We start from the raw sequence: 19,257 nt of genomic DNA, 5'->3' as shown, positions 1-19,257 counted from the left end.
ACAGAACGCTGTCAAACCACTGAAATTTCTTGTTCTTCTTCATCGTGTACTTTTTACATCAAATTTTAAATGAAAACACAAAGGCTCTTTGGATAACTGATAACTACTGCTCCAAAACCAATTTTTGAACAACTTACCTGTCCTGTGGCTCATGCTGTGCGGACTGTATGCGAAAACCCCAGGTGAATAAAATTTGAAAACCCCACAAAATTTTAAGAAATAAGTTTTCTAGTGCCCGAGCCCACACTCAGCTACTCCTTAGCATTTTTTGAATGCAAAACTGGTTAACCTAAACATACACAATCTTAACCAGCCTGTCCAGAATCTGGCAGACAGGTAGCTGAAACACGTGCAGTGCTTTGGGAAAGGCTACCAGGGGCTGTAGGGCATTTCCTCATGTGAACACTCAGTGTTCTCTTACTCTTGCCTGATCAAAAAGTCCCTCTCCCAGCTCTGAACCAACTGATCTGCTTTCAGACCATTACCTCGCCAGTAAATAATTTCAGGTCTCAAGTGCAAAGTCACTTCTGCTCGTATGCCAAACATTATGGTTACACACTTTTTGATGAGATGTTAGATGTATGTATTTCAGAATTATTAATTTAATCCCACAATCTGTAAGGATCCACACTGGATAAATGGGTGAAAATCAAAAATGCTTGCTTACGAAAGGGAATGACTACTTTTGAACGTGTGGCTGGAATTTCTGATCACAAACACACCTGCAAATGCTCTGCTTGGATTATCATGCTACTGGGTCCTTCTGGCAGACCAACGCTCATATTTTCCTGAGCCCATTCAATCTGAAACAGAGTAACAGCACAATTCTCAATTGTTCCAGTAACTGCTGATGCAGTGGCATCTCTGCTGCATTTACTGGCTCACTGTGCAACTTTTTATGATCCAGATCTACACCAAAATCCTGGTTCAGACAGATTCTCCTCATGCAACTCAAACGGGAGGCAGCACCCATGTTCACTCTTCCCCTGTACTGAGTGAGGACAGGTTTGATAGATCCACCTTGCTTCTTTTGAGCCTAGTGAATGCTAAGGCTGCTCTAGGACCCCTCAAGTCAGCCAGATGCCTACTGGCATTCCCTGGATGCCAGGGAATGGATCACCTCTCTTCAGCAAAAGCTCATTTTTGTTCTGTGTCTTCCAACTTCCTTCCCAGGATCACAACAAACCCCCAGCCTGTGCCCCAGGACCTTGTACTTTAGCAGAAAGCCACATTTATGTGCTGCCTATTCCCAAAACCAACACAAATGTCCAATGAAGGTTTGCTCTATGACAATATTTTGGCACAAAGGCCCCCATATATTATGCCTGGTAAACTTTTATTCAGTTTAAACTGTCTCACCTGGGCAATATGGCCTGGTGTGACACCAAGCACTCAGCATCCAGAGGGAGGCAACACCTCAGGTGATGCTGCTGGAGCAGCCAAAGCATTTGCCCCAGCTCAGGAAGAGATCCACCACCAGCAATTTTCTTTCTTGTGCACTTTTGAATTGTTTTTTTTATGTTAACTTCTCATGACGGCTTCACAGACAACTCCAGCTCAAAGTCTAAGTGAACACTCACCCATATTCTAAAAATTCTTTCTGAGTGACCTGTGTGGGACTCAGCCTTGTGGGCCTGCAAAAGGAAAAAATGGGTGCCCACGTTTAGCTGTGTGAAATTTAGAGAACGGTTTAAATATATCAGCTTTTTGTTTGCAGTCCAAAGAGCAGATGGTGGTTTAAATATTTTTCAAAGGTTTGTATGGGATGGAGCACAGACCCACAGGAATGTCTCTCACCCTTAAGATAGCACTGTGCAGTGATGTAATTATTAGATATAATTAGTTAGATGTAATTAAATAGATGTAATTATTTTCACTGGTTTTCTTATTTTTTTATTACTTTTAAATTTTTTCTGGAGACAGGAACAAGGTAAGGTGTTGTCAGCTCTACGTTTTAAAGCCAACCTTTAAACCATTTCATCAGATAATTCTGCTCTGATAGTTTTTTTTTCCTCAGTCTGGGGAACAATTCCATAATTTACCTCTGTTAATGAATTTTGGGAAGTTGCACGTGTACTACTGTACCTTGAGAGAAATAAATACTTTCTGTAAACTGCAAGAGTTCCCGACTAAACCCTTCAAGAGAGCTTTGCTTTCTTCAACAAAACATCCAAGTTTTCAAAAAACTTGGAAAAGCACACACGTGCAGCATGTTAAACACCATGGAACAATGAATGGTGCGAGCATGGGGTGATTTAAAATCCACCCGATGTCTCCCGCGCGTTGTTCCGCGCGGCTGGAGCCAGCGGTGCCCCGCACAGCTGGAGGAGCGGCTCACGGCGCACTGCCACAGGGCGAATTCACTGTTTTAGGGATAAAGAGCGGCTCTCCCAACAACACAGGCGGTCCGGTTCGTGCCGCAGAAAACACTTGCATCCCGCTGGAACACACAGAAGGGAAAATAAAGCACGGGACAGAGCCGTGCGAGCCCGGCTCGCACACGGCTTCTTCACCGCCACTGCCCGGTTTCCTGCGAGCGCGCGGCGCGACCGTCCCCGTGCCGGCCGCGGGGTCGCTGGGGGTGACGGGGGCGATAATGGCGATAAAGGCGATAAAGGCGATAAAGGCGATAAAGGCGATAATGGCGATAAAGGCGATAAAGGCGGTCAGGGCCGCACGGGCGATAAGCGCGAGCGGCACCCGCGCCCGCGCCGTGACGTCACACCCACCTCCCCCTCCCCGCGCCATGACGTCACCGCGCCTGCGCGAGCCCCCTCCCCTCGCGCCTCCCCGGACCCCTCGAGCGGGCGGTTGGGGGCGTGGCTCGCCGCCCCCCCACCCCGCGCCCCGCGCGCGTGCGCGCGCGCGCCCCCCGGCGGCGCCCGCCCCCGTGACGGGGCTTGCGTGACGGCGGCGCCGGGAGCACGCGCGCGCGCGCGCGCCCGCCCGCCCTTCGGTGCCGCGAGCGCCTATCGCGAGCGCCTGTCGCGACCGCCGCCTCGCCGCCGCCTCCTCCTCGCGCCCGGGAGCGGAACCAGCGCCCGCGCCGGGGCTCCTCCCGCCCTTCCCCCTCCCACTATTATCCTCCCTCCCGGCGCTCCCGCCCGCCCGCCCGGGAACGCGCGCCCCGCTCCCGCCCGGCGAGGGAGTGACCCGGCGCTGCCGCCCGCCCCGATCCCCTCCATGGCTCCCGCGCCGCCCCGCTGAGCCGGAGCCGCCCGCGGGAGCCGCGGCTGAGCGCGGGAGGGAGGGGGCGGGAGGGGGGTGGGAGGCGGGGGCGCGGGGGGTGCGACACGCGCGGGGAGCGGCGGCGGCCGCGGCAGGAGGCGGAGGAGGAGCGGCAGGAGCGGGGAGTCCCGGCGCGGCCGCGGGAGCCCCGGGCGGGCGGGCGGCGCTGGGAGCGGCCGGGATTTACCGTGGTGGCGGTGGGCGCTGAGCGGCGGGGGAGCCGGGCGTCCCCGGGGCCGCCGCCTCTCGGGCTGAGCCCCCCCGCCCGGACCATGGCCGACGACGACGTGCTGTTCGAGGACGTGTACGAGCTCTGCGAGGTGATCGGCAAGTGAGTGCGGCGGGGAGCGGGCAGGGCAGGGCAGGGCTGGGCGGGGGAGCGCTGCCCCGCGCCCCCCGCCCGCACCGGGCACCGGGATGCTCCGCCCGGGACCCACCTGAGTCGCCGCCGGCGGGTCCGTGCGGGGTCCGGGTCCCCCACCCCGTGGCCGGTGCCCACCGTCCTCGTCACACGGGAGGCGGAAGGGGGAGAAGTGACCCCATGTTTCCTCAGCCACCATGATTAACCACCTCGCCATCGCTCAGCCTGGCTGCAGCAAGCGGCAACCACTTCCCACCCCTTTTCTTCTCCTCCCCCCCGATATCCCATTCCTGGCACACCCATCAAGGATTGCCTCTTGGGGAAGGGAAGGGGAAGATAGCTCTCCGTAGATCCACCTATTCACTGGGTGTCTTCATATTTGTGCGCCAGGTGTTGGGTTTTCCTCTTCTTTGCTGCATAATAACCAGCTTGGTAGTGGCGCTCGGGTAGTGCTCGGTTCTCGTCCAGATCCATCACTCTGGTTTTTGTGGAAATGGAGATGTACAAGGCAGGAGGAGTGCTTGGCCTTTTGAGTCTTATTATGCAACTGCTGTTAAACCGATGCTCGAGGCTTGTACGAAACCTGGGAGTTGAGGCTCTGGCTGGCGTTACCCAGCTGCTGTTTCGGGTTACCACTGTTGGATGAAAATGACAATTCGAGTCACCAAGAAAATGCAGAGACTCCCCCAAATCAGATGGCGATAAAGAATTAAAGCTGAACTCCATTCTCCCCTGCCCCCGTATTTCTGTCACTGCTCAGTTTTGAAATGCATTCTTTATTTCTTCATCATCTTTCATTTATTTTCTCTAGTTGTGTCTGTGTTGCAAAACGGACAGCAAATATACAGTAATACTGTGACTACCTAATTTTCTGTGTGTCTGATTCCAAAGCTGAGATTGCTCTGCAAACCTTAATAGTGATACTGTTCAGTGTGCTTGGAGTTTTTTCTTCGTGACAATGGATTTTATGAGAATAATTGACCGTGTTTTGGTTATAAACAAAGAATGTTTCCTGCATGTATTCTCTTGCCCGCTCTCCACCCTGATGCTTTTCAGTGTACATGGAGTGCTGTCTGCTTCCAAAGCCAGGGCTAAAAATATTTTAGAATTAATCTTTTCTCGGGATTATGCTGAAATGTTGGTCTTGGACATAGCAGGTGGCTTTGTTGTCAGCAGAAGTTTCAGCACTCGGTTCTGTTGTTTCACAAGACACTACCACCTTGCTCCTAACACAACTTTTAAAAATATTAAGCTCCAAGGGCCTTGTTTGCCATCATAAATGGAATATGATTGCTTTGACTTGATGCTGTTGAGGAGCAAAACTCTTGTAATTGAAGTGTTTTGAATACAATTTTTGGCACACTCCTTTCACAAGTGGTTTTATGCTAACCACTGCAGTTCACACTCGGTTTTGTTCCTGCCCGATTGCCATCAGGAGGAAGGTGCAGTGCTTATGCATGACCGCAAACCCTTTCAGAGGATGGATGATCGATTCGCAGGGGGCCAGATGTTTGCACATCTCCACCGACTTTTTGTTCCGCGGCTGGAGAATTTCGAAGGGAGAGCTGAAAACCGGTGGATTAGGTGTTAGCTGCAGAAGTTCCACACGAGATTTGGGTAGTGTAGAGGGTGTTGTGATGTAACTAGATCTAACAGATAAATATTGAATCACAGCAGCACGATGATGCCAAGAACACTGTAGCAAAAACAGGGTGTATCACTGAAAATAGCAACAGTGGTGGTGTGAAGGGCTGATAGCTGGTAGTGATTACTCAGGTTTTTCTGAACAGATGTCAAGTCTGTCCTCTAAAAAAACCCAAATATTTAAAATATAAACACACAACTGTCATGTACAATTTATGAGTGGTATTGCTATTTCTTTGCAATGCTATACAGGTAAATTCCAAGGGACCAGAGGTGCAGCATCTTTATTTAGCTTATAGATTCTGGGTACCACCTTGCTTGTCCATAAGAAACTTCAGGAAAGCTGCTGTAAATCTGCTATGAATGGCTACATATGCATCTGACCAAACATCTTTCAGTGAAATATACACTAAATGTCTGCATGTCCCTGGGATTTGTTATTGATTGGTACAGTGATTTACTTCTTGCAGCTAGCACATCTGGCTCTGATTTGCATTTTGGACACATGAAATACTAAAATGTGTAATTTATCTTTCCTGAATAGATAGTTACCACTGTCACTTAAGGTAGTAAAAGGTATTTTCATAAAGGGTGTGGGAAAGAGGTCATTGCCTGTAAAACGTCTTGAGTGTTTAGTCAAAGTTGCCATACAATTTGCTAGAGAAATCAGGAGATACTTTCCTGGCTGACAGTAGACAGTCCAATTTGTTGAGGCATATTCTGATCTTTAGGATAAGCTTTAAACACTTCTAAATACAATAAACTGATAAGACTGACTTTGAGTAAATGCAGCAATAATAGCTTTTGGTGAGGAACAATTACAGGGTAGTAGTATATGAATGAAGTGATGGGAATGGCAATGATAAACTGTTTATTATGTGACATTTAGTGTGTTTAAGTTCTGCAAGCATGCATTTTTCATTTTTAAGGGGTGTGGGTGGAAAGAAAGGCCAGGAAGGATAGAGAGAAATTCTAGTTCATGTTTTCATTAGAAAAAAATGTTAGGGGAAATCTTATTTTGCATGTATTTCCAGTATACCTTTCCATTGCTGAAAGCTATATGAAGATACAAATTGGAATAACAATCTCAATTTCTCATTGAACTTTTTAAAGTGGCATTTATGGCACTAACATTAGTCATGTATTTTTACTTAACCAAACGTGTTATGTTTGAGGTTACTCTCTTCAACTGGCACAAACATTCTTCAACAAGAAGTAAGTTGGGGATTTCTTTATTAGCCTTCAAAAATGTGTTGACATATCTCAGGATAAGTGATAGTGATGAAAAATACAAGTGTGCCATTTTTTTTCTAACTTGTTTCCAGGTGAGTTTGAAGAGATTCTCTCTGTGTATTGGTTGAGAAGTACACAGTCTAAAATCTTTAAGGCTGTTCCTATGTGGATCAGACCATGTGTTTGATTGACAGCTCACAGATAGTATTGCTAAGTGTACTTGTTTATTTTTTATTAGAATTTTCATTCAAAATGCTTTGAGTAGTTTATAAAACATAGTAGGTGTAAAATTGAAACATCTTGGCTACTCATCCGAGGTGCAGACTGTTCTAGGAGCTCCACATACATGTAGCAGGAGTTTTCTTTATGCCAGAGAGAGAATGCCTGTCTTCAGTAGGTGTTGAATCTAGAAGAGTGAGGCAAGGGTTTTATGATAGAGCCTTGTTCTGCAAGGACTTTATTTTAAATTACCTGGTTTTACGTTTCTGTACCTCTTAAGATCCATATCAGTTTATATTAGCATTAGAGGAGAACCATAAAGATTGTCTGACCTTTCTAACAGTAGGACTTGCTTAAAATTTCTCCAAATGTTTAAGTTGTAAATACAATGGGATAAAGATGATAGGCATTTATTTGTGTTTAAAAGGGCTTTGGTCACAATTGAAGTCATTAATCCTGGGGTGCATTGGGAAGAACATAGCTGGCAGGTGAAGGGAGGGGATCCTGCCCCTCTGCTGAGCCCTGAGGATCACCTGGAGTGCTGTGCCCAGCTCTGGGCTCCTCAGGACAGGACAGACTCGGAGCTGGAGCAGATCCAGTGGAGGGTGACAAAGATGATGGAGGGACTGGAGCATCCCAGTGAGGAAAGGCTGAGGGAGCTGGGCCTGTCCAGCCTCGAGAAGAGAGGGCAGAGAGGGGACTCATCCCTGTCTGCCAGTGTCTGCAGGGAGGGTCAGGGGATGGACCAGCCTCTGCTCCGTGGGGTGGTGGGACAAGAGGCAACAGGCAGATTGATGCACAAAGTTCCACCTGAACGTGAGGAAGAATTTCTCTCCTGTGCAGTGACTGAGCACTGAACTGATTGTCCAGAGAAGGCATGGAGTCTCCCTCACTGGAGATACTCCAGACACATCTGGACACAGTCCTGGGCCATGTGCTGTGGGTTGACTCTGCTTGAGCAGGGAGGTGGGACCAGATGACCCATAGTGGTCCCTTCCAGCCTGACCCATTCTGTAATACTAATAGTCACTGAAATGGTACATTTCTGCAATTTTTCTCTTCTGTTTCTGGGCCATATGTGCCATTGTGTGTGTAGTGGTGCAGTTGTTGGCATTTCCAGTACCCAAGGATAGCATGATGTTTGGTGCTGATGCTGTCCAGGACGTTCTCTGCAAACTTGGTTAAGGTTAATTCTCTTCTGCACTGCACGTTAAAGGATTTTAGTTTGTTTTCATCCCTCTTTGCTCTCTGATGGGATGAATCTCTCTGCTTGGGCTCTTCCACCTGGTGAAGAGTAGTTAAAGGGCAAGAGCCAGCAGGCATTGCTCCCTTCTCCCTTCTCCTTTCCAGACTGCCAACACTACTGGAGCACCACTGAACTGAGGATGCAAAGTAATGGGACGGGGTTTGGTTGGTTGGTTTTTTTTTTCATTAAAATTTGAAAGCTTCTAGCCCACTTAAGTCAGACAAGGTGGTTGTAATTCCATCCTAAGCTCTTACCTGGAGTTGGAGGTGCTTTAGATTTATGCCTCAGTCTGTGAATGTTCAAGGGAAAGGATGACAGAGCTTGTGGATTCCTTGTCCAAGAAAAGCCTAAAACTTTTAATAATTGTAATTATTGTGGTAACAAAACTATGTAGAGGTATTTTGATGGTTTCAGTGGTATTGTTTTTCATTAATGCCTCCATTTTCACTCATAGAAATTAGAATGCTGTTGGCTCTCAAACATACTTTTATTCTAGTACACTGTTGAGATTGTGCATTTCCTGTAAAACCAATGCAAATAACTGATGGGTGTAATTAATGACAAATAAATGGAAGCGTGAAACAACTGTAGTATGTATTCACTGTAAAGAGTGGGGAGGGAAGGGAACTTCTTGGGAATATGGCAACTGATTTGTGTAGTTTAGCTTTTGATATTTTTAGTGCTGTTTGAAACTCTCTGCTAATAAAACATTCTTGGCTGTTGTCTCTGTTACAGTACGGAAGAGTAACAGATTATAATAAATATTTGATTTAAGCATGAGGTCATAATATGCATTTCTTCAGGAAAATAGTGGTTGATTATTTGTAAGTATAATTGCTATCCTTAGCTAAGTTATTCTACTATGGATTTTAGCTGTAGCTGTGACCCTTAAGAGGCTCTGCCTACTTAGAAGAAGCAGTGAACATAGAACAGAATGAACAGACCTGGTTGCAGAGTACAACATTCCAAATAGAGTAGTTCTATTTGTATATTTGTACAACTTTTTCTAATATTGATAACGAGCAGCATTCTCATGTACATCGTTCTTGAGGAAGAATTGCTAAGGGTTGCTAAGCATTGGAATGACCTGCCCAGGGGTGTGGAGGAGTCACCATCTCTGGAGCTGTCCATGAGATGACTGGATGTGGCACTCAGTGCCATCCATGGTTGAGTTGACAGGGTGGTGATGGGTGAGAGGTTGGAGTAGATGATCTTGGGGGTGTTTTTCTAACATAAATGATTCTGTGATTCTTATGATGTAAACAAGAAAGCTGCAGTGATTCGCAAGTTGAGGATTGCTTGAGAGGGGAGTTTGGAGGAATTTGTTGTGGGAAAATACAAACTGAGAAAGATTGTGCAGGGACTTTGCAAATATGTTTGTGTTTAATCACCCAAGAGAAGGAAGCTTGAAAATTACCAAATCTGAGCAGACTAGTCCTGTGTAATTTCAGCCTGAAAATTTGAAGATTTTAGACCAGTTAACTACTGAGATTTTGGATCAGATGTCTGTGAGAAGTTGTGGGATGAAAAAACTGACCTTGACTTGAAGATTTGCTAAGTTAGGAGTTTGATCTTTTAATTAAAAGAGTATGAAGCTACAGAAAAATAGGGGCCAAGCTTCAGGACTCAAGTGATTCCTGATTCAATCTTCTGAATTTCAATTCAAATATAATACTTAAGATAAAATACTCCAGGTTAAAGAAATATTAGGGTAAGAAAAGAGACACATTTTATGTCAACAACTGCTCACCTACTTAACCCTCTGTCTGATACACTGTGCTTTCCTATAATCTTTTATACAGATGCCACTACTATGAAAGGTAATCAAGCATTATTAACCTCAGTATGATGTTTCCAAAGATCACTTCTCAGAAACTTGTAGTCATATTAAATGTGTCATCTAAAGAAGGATGACTCCAGAAATGAGTGGTTGTTATAAGTAGGTATTTTGTGCCGAATTGTGGAGTTGACAAAAATAACTCTCATGAATGGAGTACCTTCTTTTTTAATATACAGCATGACTATTGGCATGGCCAGGACTATCATCCCTACCTGTTAAAAAAATTAGACTTGCCTCTTGAGATGGTATAGTCATCAGCTATTCCCACCAAAAGAACCCCAAGAAACTTTTATTTTTCTTTGCCTGCATCAGATAAGTGTGTAAGAGGATACCTTAGTAAGGCATCTAAAGCATGGGAAGAGAGTGCCTTAAGTTCAGCATAGCTGTAAACTGAACTGTGTGTTCAGTGCCAAGTTAGTACCTTCTCTTCATAAAACTTGTGCTGGATTCAGAATGGGTTACAGTGTTTCTTGGGAGGTGTCTGTTGGTGCAAGGAATGCTGACCTTGTTGGAAACAGCAGTGCACAGCAAAACTGAGGCATTTCAGTTACCTTTGTGTCACTGGGTGTTTAAGCTCCCTTTTACCAGTATCTTTTTTTGGAGGCGAGAAGAGTGAATAAGGTTCAGATAATTTTTGGAGCTTGACCATAAAGGACCTTTACATTGTAATAAGGGTTTATTTTTTCTTTTCAGTTTATATGAGAAGCAAAGTCTTTCCAGAGATATTACTAAAAACTTTTACATGATAAATTTAGGACTAAAAGAACTGAGGGCTATTGCCCAATGTATTCTTACAGGACAGAATTGAATGTACCTTGGTTAACAAGTGCTTTGCTCTTTTACTTTCATCACTTTTTTCCTAGAATAGGATAAGAAGGGGTAGCCAGAAAGTTAGTCCATACCTTCTGTCTTTTGTTGCAGTGTTTGAGGTGCAGTGAAGCTGTGCTTTCCTTCCAGGTTTAGCATTTATCAGAATTCTTGTGTTATCAATATCTTGCCAATTTCTGTATTGACTTAACTTTTTCAGAAGTCAGTAGTTAGAACATGTTTTCAGCACCTGAAAACATTTATAGTTGGTGCATAGTTCTTACAAACTTACAAAGTTCATTGTCTGTTTAAGAAGTACTGAATACTTGCCTTCCACCAGGGATTCTAAGTAGCATTTGGTTTAATAGATTTTTACTTGGCTCCTTCACTTGTTTCTTTGGCTACCCAATGGGAGGTCACTGCTTGCAGCTACTCTGATTTCATTTTTTAACTAACATCTCAATTTTTTTTTTTTCTGGATTATGTGGACATAAGCAGTTATTCCTACCATTTAATAAATTTCCTAGGATATATGAACTAAGAAAGTTATACAAAGCTTTCCTCTGAACAAATTTTTTAGATGTAAAAGCTGGGGTGTACAGACATTTAGAGTGGTTCAAAATGTGTTCTGTTCAGTTGTTTGGAAGCACTTGAAGACAGGTTGCAGAACTAGTTTTATCTTATCAAGTGTCAGTTCTGTTGCAGCTGAGATTAAGAAACCTTTAGAATTTCAAAGTGTGCCTTTCCTAGGAACACATTATTCTGGGGTAACTCATGACTTCATATAAATTAAGTTACCAGAGTTTGGAAGGTAATTGACTTTTGGGAATTTTTGATCCAAAGATCCCTATGAGTAAGGAAGGAAGTCTTAACTGTAGAATGGTTGAGGCTTCTCAGGTCTTTCAGTCTTTAAGATATTCAGAAATTAATGGAATCTTTTTCTAGGTGTCTTGTTATGTGGGTCTGTGAAGTAGATATAACACCACCAAAAAAAAAGTTCAGCTTGTTCTGACCATCTCAGAGTTTAGGTATGTTCCTCTATCTTCTTTTTTCTCCCACTTTTATTTTGGGGAGAGGGTCTACAAGTGAAACCTTTGGCTTTGTCCTTGATGTTCCAGCTTAGAGAAGGCAGCCAAAGGAGTGTGTTACTATTGTACTTCCACACTGCTCCAGGGAAATCCTGATAATCCAAATGGAGTTGTCAGCTGCCCACTTTCTCCTTTTTTTTTTTTTTGGCTCCAGATGTTGCTCCTGATACTGAACAGAGGGGAACAGTTCTGAACCGTGGGAAAGCACTCATTTACACTCAATTAGACGGATCAATACACCTGTAAGTGGAAGGGATAGTGAAGGAGCAAGTGAGGTAATCTTATCTCCCTTCCTCAAACCACTCCTCCACCCCACTCCTTCTGGTTAGGAGAAGGTGATAGAGGATGTGGGAGTGAGGGTAGCCTGTGAAAATAACAAACAATTTAGGGAATTATATATTAAGTGATAGGATATTTTCTATGTCAGTAGTGATCCAAACTAGTAATTTTTCCTAGAAAAGAGCTTTGTGGAGCTCTTTATATTTGCCAGGGTTGAACTTGAGTGCAGCAACAGCAGATAGGTTGTGTTTGGATGGGTTTAGAGAAGAGACCTGTCTGCTCAGCACTTGCCTGGCTGCATGCAGAGCAGGAACCAGGGTGGGAATTGAGGCGAAATCCTGCACCTTTGTGATCCTGCAACCTCAGTAAGTATATCAGGATTCGTGAAGGAGAGCTGTGACAAGTTGTAGCTGTGCTGGAGGTTGTGTAAACATGGCAGTAATAGCCTTTCTCCTCTTTGTGCCCTGTGTGACGAGTGTGTGAGGGCATCTTGGCGACAGGAGCTGAATGAAGTTTGCTGCTGCTGGAAGGAGGAGGCATTGCTCTCGGAGATCTTGCTCTCTTTATATGCCCAAAGTGATCCACCCTTCCCCTGTGCCAACTCCCGTATTCACCTGATCTGTTTGAGCCAGGTGCACTACAGAAATACTCACTTGCTGCATGTTTTTTCTGCTGTTTTCACTGCCTTGACCAGACCTACAGTGCAGTCAGGGCTTGCTCAAGGTAGAAGACTCAGGGATAAAGAGAGATAAAGTGTGCAGTCACCTCTCCCCTCTTCTCACCTTTGGCAACAGTGAATTACTAAGACCATATCATAAAATGCTTTGCTAGGTTTTTTTTTAAAGCATGTTTGGCTTTTTTTGTATAATCAAAAAGTTAGTTTCCAAACCCTTTTCTGCAATAATCCAGACAATGGTAAGGAAAGGACAAGAAAAAAGGAAAACTTTTTTGAGGGGAAAGGAAACATTCCAAATTAACATGCAATTATTAACGCACACACACAAAAAAGAGTTGTTTTTATAGCCTTAATTTGTTTTCTCCTTCTTCCTATATGCATAGACATTCCCTTAAAACCAAGCACTAAGTTTACATCAAGACCTCACTTCATTCAGGATTTTAATTGGTGACACAGCCAATTAAATTAGGAAGGCAGCTAAGTCTGGAATTTTTATTTGTTGAATATTTGAATTCATTCTTTGAAGAATATTAGCTTCTGACATGGTTAGATGTTCTTCAAATCTAAATGTGCATGTGCCTTGCTGGGTTCTTCAGAGCTTAAAATGTTTACAGTTGAGTGTACTCTAAACAGCAAGTGTGATTTGATGTTTGGGAGTAATTCTAATCTTTATAGAAACCAAATCTGTTACTTCTGGCTCTGGTGTGATTGTGTGCAAAAGCTCTGATAACATATTTAGGAATGTTGAAGAAATTCAAACCCAAAGTTTTCCCAAGCCACCTATTTTCAGATTTTGTTTTGCTCTAAACATAAATGTAAAAGGTGTTGTATTGACTTCTGCCTTTCTGTCTGTTTTATTGGGGTTTTTGATTCGGTTTTTGTTTTAGGTCTTTTTAGGAAAAGTTCTGTGTTAGTGCATCTAGATCAAGTTTAGATTGAAAAGTACCAACTTCCATTTACAGAAAACTGTTTTCCTTTCTACAGCCCCCCAAAGTAGAAGTAGCCTCTTTCTTAGTGTACTGTTTCTGCAAGTATCTTAATTTCAGACCTTCAGCACTACAGATATGAAAGAAACAAAAGGGGCTTTCAAAACTGAAGGTCAGACAGAACTGTTTTGCTCAGTTAGAGCTATTAGATTAAGATTATTTTTCTTACTTTTTCCTTTCTGGAAAAAGCAGTTATCTTTTGGCTAAATTTCTCGGATGTTCAGCCCTTAAGGTTCAATTATCTTTAAAAGCATAAAGTAAACAGGGTGCTTAAAATATCAGAAGTTCTTTCCCTAATCTTAGCTTTCAAGTGTGTCAATCTTTTTTTATCAGCTGCAGGCACTTGTAATTGTAAAGTATTCAAAACTTCATAGCTGCCATTGAGATACACTTTGAGGATACTTTCTCAGCTCTTGCAGATGAATCTTCTTACTTGGATTCTTAGTTTAAAGTTGTCAAAAGTTCAAGTTGTCTGTTTGCTGTGTTGGTAAGAGATGTTTTCAAATAGATTGCTGACTGTAGAGTTGTTCTGTGTTGTGTGTTTGAAATACTTAAAATTTGCTCAGAACAGGGAATCAGATTTTTGCTTTGTGAAGATGATCATCATGGATGCTTTGTTTCCCTTCCTAGTGGATCTGGTGGCTTTTAAATGATTCCATAAAACATCAGCTGCGAGTGTTTAAAAATACCTTTGATTCCCATATCTTCTAGCCTGGTGAGTGCTTTTGCAGGCAGTGTGTGCTAGGGAAGGGTTTTGAGTGACCTGACTTTAGGAGGATTGCTCCAAGCACTGATGATTGCTCCAAGCTGCCACTGCAGTGGCATGGGCTGACAAGTTCTGAGAACATGTCCCAGGGAGCAGAGAGGCAAAATCCACAGTAGAAGTGTTGGTTTGGGTATTCTCCATGCTGGTGAGTTACAATGTCTCTTGAAATGCTGCTTTTCAATATTTAGCATCCTTTAGGTGTTGTGTTAAACAGCAAACTCAGAAGTATAACTTAAAATTGTTCTCAGGGATGCAGTTAAGAGAAAGGTGAGGTCAGTCTGTGAAACTTCTGTGATTCTTTCCCTGAATATTGGTTGTATTTCAGAATGGGATTTAGTTTTTCATATTGCTAATGTATTTTTTAAAAATGTAAAGTTTTCCAGAAAACTAATTTGGGAAATTCTCTTCTCAAAACCCAGACTGTATCCAGCTTCTCAGTATTTGTTAAAGTTGCAAAGACAAGGAAGAATGTAAGAATAATATCTTACAGAAATGTGGTTTCATGTATGGCTGGAACATACAGAAATTAGTGGTGACTCATGAGAATATTGATGCATGTTAGAATTTAAACATTTGTTATACAATTATACAATTTAAATGTATATTTTGCTGAAGCTGCTTTAAAATTCTTTTTCTCAGATGTGCTAAAATTTTATCTGTGAAATTTTTGCATTTAAACATAGAGCCATACAGTGGTTTGTAGCTGTTCTTACTGATAGGTTTCCTCTTTTTTGTCACTGTTTGAAAAAGGAAAAAAAATAAGCAACTTGAAATGTTTACTGTTTGGACAAAACTGTAAGAATTACTCAGAACTTTCCCTTTCATTTAACTTTCCCTCTTACAGTCAGATGCTAGCTTGAGACTTTGCTGCCATCTCTAGTTTCTTGATGAAATTTATCTTGAGCTGCTATTTGGTCCTGCATTTTCATCTGTATTCTTAAAAAGACAGATTTTAGCTGAATTTCATGACTGCTGTTAGAAGAATTTGTTTCATAAAGCTTGTTTCAGTGAGGTAAATAGCTGTCCCCTGTGGTTTTTTTCCCCTGAGAATACATTAGGGAGTTTTTCTAAGGAGAAATATCTTGTATTTTTCTTCGTTTCACCTTCAGATACAGCTGTAGTTAATAAGCAAACTTCCTATATTTTTTGCACTCATTTTGGCTGTTAAAATTTGTAAGTCATGCTCCTGTTACTGTATTTACTGTGATAAAGACAGTCTATTCTGTTGGTTGGTTATTGAATGTGGAACAGTTTTGGGTTTTGCTGGTCTCTTCAGTACCAGCATTTTTCTTCCAGTTTGAGTGTCAATACACCTGATTGGTTCTTAAATGTTTCTTTGGCAGTTTTCATTCTTTTTGCATTTCTTTTGTAATGTGTCATTCCTCGGAAGCTCTGCCAGTGTTTCATTCTGGATTTTTTTTTTTTTTTTTTCCTGCTTTGACTTACATTTCTTTTCCTATCAACTTTTCCTAACAACTTGTATATGAAGTTTCACATGGTGTATTCTGGCTTAGACTGAGATCTCCTTCAGTTTTCTTCAGATTCACTGGGCTCCCAGCAGATTGTAGGATGGCTGTCAGTCAGAATTTTGCTCTCATGGAAACTGGCTTGCTGCAAAATCAAACTGCAGTTTCAGTGTCTGAAACCTGAGCTAACAAAAGGTTTCTCAGAGTTACAAGAACCTTTGAAAAAGTGTCATCATTTTACAGTTTTATCTTTGAATCTGCAGCCAGCTGAGACTGTAGTGTTGAGACCTGTGTTTGTTTTCTGTAGAGGGAGTGGTATAGGGTAACCTGTTCTGTTACTGTCTCAAAGTCCTGATGACAGTTTAGATATTTAATGGGAATTTTTTTTTTTTGGTTGGTTGGGTTGGGTTTTTTTCCCCTGTAATAGCTGTAAAAGCTATAGAGGAAAGTGCTTTTCTTTTTGCAGGTTGACTTTGCCTCTGCAGCATGGAAAAAGTAAATTTATGTGGCTTCACTGCTTCTGCCTAGAACTCAAGGAAGAGAGGTGGTTCTCTGCAGTGGGGTTGTGTTCCTGTGAGCATGTGTGGAAGAAGGAAGTTTATCTGGTCTCTTCTCACCAGGGGGAAATAAGATCTTGGCCTACTTGTCTTAGCAACCATGCTTCTCTTTCCAATCAATATCTGGGAAAATAAGGGTTTTTCAGCAACAAGACTTATAAAACAAGTGTTTTATACTTAATGAGTACAAACATGCTCTACTCTTTCTTGTATACTCTTAAGTAGCAGAACGTGCTTTTTGTACTTGTCACATTTTCTACTTCATCTAATCTCTGGGATTTAGCAGGGGGTGGGGGATGGTCCTAAAAAAATAATTTTTAAATGCTGCTGGTTTTTTTTTTCTTCCTTGCTGCTTTCTTTAAGCCGATGCTGTTTTACAGGATAACTCCTGAAATTTCAGAAAAACTTACATACCTATTGCTCACATTAAAGGACTCCCAGAAATACAAATCTCCAAGAGAAAGGAGAAAGTTATATTTCCAAAATCTGAAGCATGTCTTGTACAGGAGGTCATGTTTTGTGGAAGATGTTGCACCAATAAACTCATTCGAAGGGGTGTGTGATCCTGCCCTGTTAATATGTCAGAGATGTTATCAATACTGTATGTTGGGTTAGGTTTATTTAAATTTATCCGTATGTAAATGGGCTGGCAAATTTTTTTTTGCCCATTTTCCTTCACTTCTAACAAACATAAATATGATCTTCTATCCTATCAGCTTAATGCTCTTTGGAAATGTGTTGTTTATAAAGCTTCAGAAAATATGCTGTTCTTTAATGATGTGCAAAAATTTTTAATCAGCATTCCTTCAAGTGGCTCAAATGCATGGAGGTGTGCTAAGTCCAAAATCACATTTGACTGAGTGCTAGTTAAATATTTCACTTGTTTCGAGTTAGAGACCCTGCAAAACATGCAAAACCCCTATTTTTTTCTCTGCTTTATGGATGGGAGCCAAGTTGTTATAGCCAGAATCAGGAGCAAATTGTTGATCCTGGCATACTTACTGCATGCAGTAGGAGTGAGAAGAACAGTGTGGATCTGATGTGAAAGTATCCTCTGTTTTTGTGGTTGTTGTTTTGTTCCCCAAGTAGTTCCAGATGTTTTCAGTCCTCCCTACTCCTCTTTCTCAGTAGAGCATGTTTTATGTTACCAACCTCCTTTTATGTTACCAACCTTTTTAACAGGTAGGTTGGGAAGGGCTATTTCAGTATTAGTGAGCTAGTAATCAACAAGGTAAATATGGTAGTATGGTTTGGAATGAGCCAGTGTCCAAAATTCTCAGTGTGTTTATGAATCTTTGGTGATATTCAGAGTGGACTGAAAAAAGGGTTGTGTTCAGCTTCTCAGTATTATGTTGAAGACAAGTTGCTAATTAAAAATTAGCATATGCTCTTTTACTGGTTAAAATGATTTCTTGATGTAAATTCTTGAGAAAATGTGTCTAGTAGTAGTGATTCTAACTGTAGTCAGATAGTTCCCATAAAAACAATTTATTAAAATTGTAGTCCATGTTAGTTTTTGTAAAGAGTTGATAACATGTTTATGCAGCGTATGAAAAACTTAGAGCTTTCTATAGGCAAGTCTGTAAAATGGGAATTATCTTCTTGAGACAATGTTGACAGCAAGTAGTAGAAAATATTCACAATATTAATGTCAAGGCTCAAGTTTATCTTTGTCTTGTCCAGAAAGGAGTTTCTGTGCTAGTGTTAATTTTCAAAGCTTTTTATGTAGTAAAATGTATACAAAGTTCTTAAAAAACCTGTAAAAATCTTATCAAACTGTGTTCCTTGAGATGTATTTCCTCCCCACCTTTTTGTCATTTTTGTTCATGTTCTTGCTCTTTTGGGTGGCTAAACTAGAGTGATAAAAAAAAAACAGATTTAAAAGTAGCTTTCTCCCCTCACCTCTTAAATAAGTTTCCCACTTGGTTATTGTCTTCAGGGACTTTGGCTAGTTTTCCAGCTACAGTGCAATTAATCTTAAAACTTTAATCTTCACCTGGATAGGAATTGGGGAGCAATGGAAACCATGAAAACAGTTAACCAGGAAACCAGTTTATCAGAAAGAAGATTACATGTCTGTATCTTTGGAAGGAAAACACAGATTATACTTTTTTTTTTTTTTTTTTTTTAAATATCCCAGACAAATGTTTTCTGCTTCTTAGAGATTGATTACATGTAGTTGTCATGTGCTGGAAAATATTAGTGAGAGAAGGGGCTTTTCAGTGGTGCTGCCTTAGTGGTACTTGGAATCTGGTTTATCACAGAGGGGTATCACATAGTTAACACAATTGTCTATTCCTTGAGCGTCACATTTAGAAATTCATTTGTTGAAAATCAGACCAGCACCTTTCATGAACGATGCAAAGGAAAAAAAAAGCCAAACATGTAGAGGAGGATCAGGAGGTCATTAGCATATGTATAAATTATACATATAAAAATATACTTTTTTTTTTTTTTTAATGCTTTTAGTTTGGCATAGTGTTTCTCCAGCTTGTATTTGAAATCACATTTGGACTAAACCTTTGACAATAAAGCAATTGTTCTAAAGCTTTGTTTAGGTAGATACCTGTAGGAAGGACAAGACTTGTAAAGATGGAATTTTCTAGTCATATGAAGGGAGTTCTTTCTTCTTAAGAGATGAAATGAGCAAACAGTTGGAAATAATGGATCTTGTAAGTGTGGCTCAACCCAAGTGCTACTACCCTGGACATAAAATTGAACTGTGAGATCTATGAACTATCTAAAATTATTTCTAGATACCTTATAGCACCCTTTCATGCATTGTTCTCATACTGGTTTTGGCCATATGATCTGGTTTTGGCTATAGAAGTTGGTGTTGAGTAAGATTTCCATAATAAATC

The 19,257-nt window shown here is 41.8% G+C and overlaps 2 protein-coding genes across 11 annotated transcripts in view; one reads left to right on the top strand and one right to left on the bottom strand.

Annotated features, from left to right (window-relative positions):
• Positions 1-3,823, bottom strand: part of LOC110474871 (uncharacterized) — a 47,608-nt gene extending 43,785 nt beyond the window's left edge. The window contains exon 1 of the mRNA XM_077781679.1: positions 3,666-3,823. Coding sequence (XP_077637805.1) covers positions 3,666-3,806 — 141 coding nt within the window. The 5' untranslated portion in view covers positions 3,807-3,823. The remainder of the gene's footprint in view (positions 1-3,665) is intronic.
• The window catches only part of CASK (calcium/calmodulin dependent serine protein kinase), a 185,411-nt gene continuing 169,553 nt past the window's right edge, over positions 3,400-19,257 (top strand). For 7 of the 10 annotated variants that reach the window (XM_077781677.1, XM_031507871.2, XM_077781672.1 and 4 more), the window contains exon 1: positions 3,401-3,559. In XM_077781677.1, the coding sequence (XP_077637803.1) occupies positions 3,501-3,559 (59 nt within the window). In that variant the 5' untranslated portion in view covers positions 3,401-3,500. Of the gene's footprint in view, positions 3,560-19,257 lie in introns of all 10 variants that reach the window. The other 3 variants (XM_031507858.2, XM_031507837.2, XM_077781673.1) reach the window with 2 other exon arrangements.

This window comes from Lonchura striata, chromosome 2 (assembly GCF_046129695.1).
Source record: "Lonchura striata isolate bLonStr1 chromosome 2, bLonStr1.mat, whole genome shotgun sequence".
Taxonomy (NCBI): Eukaryota; Metazoa; Chordata; class Aves; order Passeriformes; family Estrildidae; genus Lonchura; species Lonchura striata.
The sequence above is the reverse complement of the archived record's forward strand: the minus strand, read 5'-3'. Positions and strand labels throughout refer to the sequence as shown.